The sequence below is a fragment of the Pseudoliparis swirei genome, chromosome 2 (genome assembly GCF_029220125.1).
Source record: "Pseudoliparis swirei isolate HS2019 ecotype Mariana Trench chromosome 2, NWPU_hadal_v1, whole genome shotgun sequence".
Taxonomy (NCBI): domain Eukaryota; kingdom Metazoa; phylum Chordata; class Actinopteri; order Perciformes; family Liparidae; genus Pseudoliparis; species Pseudoliparis swirei.
Genome location: NC_079389.1, coordinates 20021225 through 20028644, shown reverse-complemented (window position 1 = coordinate 20028644; position 7420 = coordinate 20021225). Strand labels below are relative to the sequence as shown.

General features: G+C 45.7%; 1 protein-coding gene across 3 annotated transcripts in view; it reads right to left on the bottom strand.

Annotated features, from left to right (window-relative positions):
• Positions 1-7420, bottom strand: part of hdac4 (histone deacetylase 4) — a 125467-nt gene that overhangs the window by 63572 nt on the left and 54475 nt on the right. Inside the window, exon 1 of one of the 3 annotated variants that reach the window (XM_056425205.1) lies at positions 538-740. The exons of the other annotated variants lie outside the window; for them this stretch is intronic. Within the exon in view, the coding sequence (XP_056281180.1) occupies positions 538-541 (4 nt within the window). The 5' untranslated portion in view covers positions 542-740. Of the gene's footprint in view, positions 1-537; positions 741-7420 lie in introns of those variants that run through there. 3 annotated transcript variants of the gene reach the window in all.

The window sequence follows — 7420 nt, the reverse complement described above, 5'->3', positions numbered from 1 at the left end:
AATGATTTTTGTTTGCAGTGAAATCCCACAAACTTTCTCACACACACACACACACACACAGAGAGAGAGAGGCATGAACACAAACACATGCGTGTGCACAATGGGCGTTGGGGAGGAACGGAGGCAGCCAGCGCCATCTGCTCCATTCACTTAAAGGCTGAGTGGTGCTGAGCAGAACTCTCCATACATCACTACCATTCAATAAACACTGCCACTACTCAGAGCCGCACGCCCACGCAGCGAGCCAACGCACACACATACGCTCTGCTCCTCACACACACACACACACACACACACAACGGGCAACATGGGTTGAATGAGTTCATATAAACATATCGCACACCTCGGCATACACACCAAGCAAACATAATAGAACAAATGCAAATGCACAATCAATCAGCACGCAGATGAGCACTACATAGACACACGCACGCGCACACAAAAACAACACACAGTGAATTAAACTGAATGTGAATTCCACGCACTGTGCCCTGAACAAACAGTCAACCAGGCGGAACAACAAGAGCTCTCTCTTACCCATCAGTTGTGCCGCGCTGTCCAGGTTGTTGTAGTTTTGTGCGAGTGCGAGTGTGTGTGTGTGTGTGTGTCGTACAGTATTTTGAGAGAGAGAGAAAGTGTGCGTTTGTAGCCAAAGGGGCTTCTCTGAACAGAGCTGTAAAGTCCACCGCTCACCGCGAGAGCACAGCAGACCAACCTGGAATTTTAGAAGCGAGAACGGATCTCTCTCTCTCTCTTTCTCTCTCTCTCTCTCTCTCCCTTCCCCGTCTTTTCACACCCTCCGCGTCTCCCACTCTATCGCTTCTCTGCGTTTGCTCTCACTGATGTTCTTCGCTCTGCCCTCCGGCTGCCACTCTCCCTCCCTCGGCTCCTCTGGTCCCCTCCCACTCTCTCTCTCTCCCTCCCTCTCTCCCTCCCAGTGACATCAGAGGGCAGTCTCAGGCATGTTGAGCATTTTCTGAGAGTCTCACTGTCTCCCTCTCTCTCTCTCTCTCCCTCTCTCAATCTGCCAAACTGATAGACCAGCGGCGAGGCAGAGGGCGTCAGGATTGAGATCACATTCTCATTTGACGAGACACTCTCGGTGCTTTCATGAACCACCTCTGCACCCAACGACAAACCAAACGACTGCAGCGAACAGAAGCTCAGTGTCGTCGTTGCTCACATTCCTCGATGCGCGTCACTTGTTGCTCACACTCGCACACATTCCTGGATCGTCTTCACGTAAAGCCCTCCTACACAGCGGCGGCGGAGCAGAACGGACAGCTCTCCAGGTGGACTTGATGAGAATCGCTGCTCCTGCTGCTGCCTTGAAGCAGCAAACTGGAACTCTTGACCACCACTGAAGGCCCGGTGTCTCAGTCCACTGCTCGCCACCACAGCGCGGCGCCCTACGACGTCAGACTCGGGCGCTCTGTCCGCTCGCCTTTGACCTCTTTGAATGGAAACGCAGTGATCGAAGTCACAACTTGGTGAATTCTGCGTCTCCGAAGTGCTGAGGTGTATTACAAGGGAGTGGGTTGTGCTTTAGAGGAATCTAAAAATGACCCGACCCGTAGAAATGTACAGACTGCACATTTCTGTTGTCGGAGTCCAATTATGGAATAATGTTGAACTCCTTTTTGGTTTTCAAGGGAATTATTTATAAAACAATTCTTGAGAGTTATAAATGTGATTAAAAACGTATTTATATGAAAGTTGTATGTGGAAGTATGTCTGTGTGTGTGTATGCATCTGTATATATATATGTATGTGTGTGTATTTATGTATATATATATATATATATAAATATATATTTATTTATTTTCTTTGTTTTTCTTCTTCTTTATTTTACATAAATGTTCTGATTTATTTGATTTTAATTTAGGATAGGAATGTATAAGCATTTTTTGCTTCTACCTATACCTTTTCAGTCTTTCTCTTTTAAATATTATATAGAATAATATTGTTTTTTATTTGATTTGATTGACTGAATAAAATACACAAACAAACAAAACAAACTTACGTATCTTGGGAGCTACATTGAAGCAGCTAACTCTCTATTTGGAAAATCCAAACATATGAAAGATAAACAGAAGAAAAACCAAATGAATCAGAGCACAGATGAAGACTTCGCATACGGCCGTGTTGAAAGTGTGTTGCGTACGAGCGACGCGGGTTTGGAGCGCACGATAATGACGAGCGATGAGGACTCGCCCGTCGAGCGGCATCAGAGGCCGCTGGCGACCAAACACTCCTCTGGGGAAGGACACCGGATATATTGACCAGCAAGACGTATTGTCTTGATGTCGTTTCAATGGGCGGTCAGATACTCAGCCAGTGGGAGCCGATGGAAACGGTTTAATCGCACAGACCCAAAAGGCTGGAAAACACCAGTTATGCATGAGGCTTCACGGTGGCAACGTTTGAACCAAATGTCCTCTCCAACGCAGGAGTGACAACCAACAGAGCTTGAACGTTGTTTTCCACCTCTCTCCACTATGCTCGTGGCTCTACGAAAAAAAATGATGGTCCTAGCAATCAATAGCATCTGGATTCTCCACGATAAAACTTTATCGAGCTCGTGTCAGAATAAACCCACCCTGTCTGATTGGAGTATGCAAATGATGCCGCATTCACACCAAAGCAGGCGTTATGGTGATGACGCGCCAGCCCCATCACTTCATTTGAATGTGGGTAGTGCTTTTGGGGACCACGGGGGATGCAGAAATAAAAAGAAAAGAAAAAAACAGCAGCCTAAAATAATCAACATTTGGAGAAACGCAACCCAGATTGCACACACACACACACACACACACACTACCCTGGTAAACCCTGTTAGCTCTGTGGCCATGTGGAGGAAATAGATAGGCTTCCCTTTACGAATAAAAGCAACTTCAGAAGCCCAGCAATGTCCGAATGATCCAAGTTCATGTGAACGCATTGATTTGTGTCCATGTGTGTGTGTGTGTTTGCAGGAGCTATTTTGGAAGTTAAGCGTAGAACCCGGGAGGCCAGGTTTTGTTTGATCACACACCCACACACACACCCACACACCTGGCTGAGATAACGTTGTCGGTCGGCTTTGACGTCAAAGCCTGAGCTGAGCTACATGACACTGATATCAGCAAACGCTACCGAGCCCAAACCACGAGACACACACACACATACACACACTTTTTTGAAGTGGTAGAGTCACCAATCGGGGAGGGCAGTGACCAGATTGGAAGTGAGCAGAAGACCACCCACCGCATGAACTTAGCGGTGAAAATCAATAAATGGACGTCAGGTTAGATGGAGGGCAACGTGGACAAAGATCAGTGGCGGTGAGCTGGCGGCCCGACAAACAAACAAAACACAGTCAGGCATTCGTGGGCAGCTTTTGAAAAATGTTTCTTTGGCCATGAAGAAAGAAGACAAACTAAACCGAGCTGCATACTTGTCAAGCATACGCAGATTTTTTTACGTCCGCTTTACGTCTTATTCTTTTTTTTTTTAGTCTGCTACTGCTGTCGGGTGTTTTGCACATAAGAATTTCACAAACCGATTATACTTGTATAAAAGGGGATGTGACAATAAAAAACTTGAAACTTGAACGTAACCCAGCGCAACGCACCGCACACTTACAACGAATAAAAAGTTTTCAATATATTTATTTTAAAAGGGACCTGAAAACCGTGTCAAGCACCTGAAATACAAAAAAAAGATAAAGTGCTATGTAACGAATATGTTGCGCTACGCGGACGGCTGGGAGAAAAAGACACGTGTCATTAAACCAACCACAGTACGGACACAAGAGAACAAATAAGAACCGCTTCAGTGTTTTATGATCGACCACATCTCTAGTTCACGCGTGTGGATAATTCAACGTCACATTTTAGCTTCATTGTGCAGAAACAGTAAGACAGGAAGTCTAATGTACAAAGGTGCAACAATTATTCAGCTATTCTACCTCTTCAGAGACAATTCTTCTTCTAATCTACTGCTGTTCACCCTTTTCTTAGCCGTCATACCAACAACACTTTTCCTGAGCGGGCAGTTTGACTCGTCACGGTAGGAACAGCTCGGGTGTCATCCACGTCTTTACTCACAAAGCGTCCATGCATGCATTCTGTAATAAACCAAAACTGTAACGGTTTAGCTCCACACATTCCTTTTTGTATTAGTTGTTTTCATCCTGTCTCACTAACTATCACGTCATTCCAGATCCTGCTTCCCATCTCGTCAGTCCAACTCCCCTCACCTGCCTCTGATCACCTCGTTAGTCCCTCATTACCTTCACCTGGTCTTCATGTCCGTCTCACCTGTTGCCCATTCCCTCGTTAGTCCCTGTCTACTTAGGTTCCCTCACTTTTCCTCTGCCAGATTGTCTTGTGTTTTCATGTCAAGTTCTCCAGTGTTATTAGTGTATATTCCTGACCTGTCTGCCCTGACCTCTGATTCTCTGCCCCGCCCCTTTTTGGACTTGTCTGCTTCTTGGACTGATCTCCCGGTTTTGACCCAGCCTGTTTTCAACCAAAGACATTCATCTTTGTTCCTCCTGTCTGAGTCGTGCTTTTGGGTCCGCTCTAATAGCTCGGCGACAAACACTGTTTGCGGCTCCGATGTATTCTTCTGACCGGGGAGCTGCTGCCAAATCACATCTGCGTGGGCGTAGCTGGGTTGGACTCAAGTGTGTCGCCTGTCCGCCGCGCTACACCCGGCACACGACCTCACAAACGCCCCAAATGAAGCCTGCACGTGCGCCCCGCGTCAGCGCTGGGAGCGTGCGAGGGCCTTCGTGAACTTCGATTTGTGTGCGCACATCGAATCCATCGCGTGTGAAAGGAAAACGGCATGCGTGAATGAAAGCGCGTGTACGAAACCTCGCGTGCCGGAGAGGTGCGAGCAACACGTACGAGGCAATGGATGTCCGTGTGGAACGATGCGGGCTCGTGCAGTTATTTGCTGCAGCCTGTGAGGGAACCAGACGAGGCGATAAGTGAGCATATCCGTGATAAATAGATCGTGTAGCTATCTGCATCAGAGTCGGGCGTGCGCGTTAAATAATGCATGTGGCATAATGATTGCAAGGCATGCTGAAATACACAGTGTGGCAGCCCGGCAGACAGGCCTGATGAATAAGTAATGGACAAGCGTCCGCCTCGTAATGTACACACACACACACACGCACACACACGCGCACACACACACACACACGTACACACACACACGAGAGAGGAAAAAAAATAGAAAGTCTTATTTTTGTATCCTCTTATGCTCTCATCTCCCCCCTCCTCCTCTCCACAATAACAGGGGGATGAGGTGGGGGCTTTTTTCATCTGCAACCCCCGAGAACCGTAGACCCGACTCCAAATATGTGAGATACTGTGTCGTTTATTATTGATTTAGGTTATTTATAATCCACACTCTCTCTGCAACCCCCCCCCCCCCCTTTACGTCTCTCTCTCTTTCTCTCTCTTTCTATCTTTGCCTGGCGTCTCATTCATTAGTGCCTCTGGGATTCTCAAAATAAAGATGCTAAATCTGAAATCTATATTCGCAATAACTCATTACTTGTGCTGAAATAATCCTTTTCCAATACCTTTTTTATAGTCAGATAAAAAAATGCAGATTTTAGGAGCCAAGGGGATTTCAAAAGACAATCGGGACGTGCTCAGCACACCGCTTCATTTATGTCTTCATGTCATAAATACTGCGATAATACACGCCAGAAGTGTAACGGCACTATTACAGCATCGAGTGCCAATGCCATGCACTCGCTCTCTCCCTCGCAGATTCTGCCACGTCCCTCGTTAGCCAACGCACGGCAACACACTTGAGCTCGTGAACAAATATTTTTAAAAGGCCTAACGGATCAGCACGAATCGAGCGTCCTGTACCGGTCAGTGTTTTCATCCGCCAATGGCCTGTTCTAACAAATGCTTTCAAATCCTATAAATATGTCAAAAGTTTCAAAATAAAATGAAATGGAAGAAGAAGTACAGGCGGAGCAGATTAATTAATAAACGGGTAACAAAGCAGAAGTCCCAAAATTCTCGATTGTCACTTAAGGAATTATTACATTATATATATATAATTTATATATATATATATATATAATATATAATATATAATATATATATATAATATATATATATATATATATTGCAGAGAGTGTGTATTATAAATAACCCAAATCAATAATAAACGACACAGTATTTCACATATTTGGAGTTGGGTCTATATATATAAACAAGTTATATATTATATTATTGCCTTTATATAAGATAGTCCAACCAAACATTACTAACATGAAAATCAGAAGAGTACGTTATAAAAACCTTTGTTCGCTAAAAGGCAAACACTCTTCCATAACACCTGTGGAGTGAACAGCCTAAAGTGGTCTTATGGATAGATCCCATCTCCGCTGACACTCGGGTTTATCTTGGTCTCTGATTGATGCCCTCCTTCCCTGTTGTGAGGATTGGTCCTATCTTTGCCGGTGTTGTTGTTATTATCATTATTATGTGACGGTGTTACGGTAACTGCTAAGGCGGGGATGAACCCAGTTGGCTAGCTCTTACATGGCTTCGCATCTACTCAAGGAATCTGGAGTTACAATACGTAACAGACACTGGGCTGTCGACTCTTTGTTCAGAAGTACAGTTGTCAGATATGATCATATGTGCAACTGGCCAGTCAAAATATGTTTTACTGCCATGATCATAGAAATACCTGGAATTGTAACAAAGTATGGGCAAATAAGACCTTCTTCTTCTTCTTCTTCTTCTTTTTCAGTTCCCATTTCACTCCCACCTCATGCACGTCTACCCGACGACTGAACGTTCTCACTTGACCTTCGGTGACGCGGTTTTCTTTTTTGTCCGCGTGAAATTGAAAAAGAAGAAAAAAACAAGGGACAGATGCCAACTCCTCCACTGATTCAGACCTGAACAAACACGCCATCGGACCTTTATCGAGGCCATCGAGCGAGCTCATTGCAGACACACACGGAGCTAGAAAAAAAAGATGTGGTGCTAAATTCTGCTATACAAACCTAGATGTGCGCACACACACACGGAGGCAAGACTCTAGTTGAGGTGATAAGTGCTCCGATAACACCTGGAGCGAGAAGAAGCTCCGAGCTGCTTTGAGGAAGACCTCAAAACATCCGAGGCATCAAAGCCAGCTGCTCCAAACCCAGACGTGGCGAGAAAGGGAGACGCGGCTGCAGCGGGGAGCTCCGTTCATTCATATTTTAGGGGCTCTCCTTTCCGTCTCAATGGAAATGCCTCCTCAGTCTGCGCCTGAATGTGCAGGAGACAGAGAGCCATTAGCTGAACTAAGGAGAGATGGCGGCTTCCCGCCCTGCCGCCCGGGCACTTTAAATCACACGGGTCACAGGAATGCCCCGGTGCACTAAAGCTAAACCCACAGACCT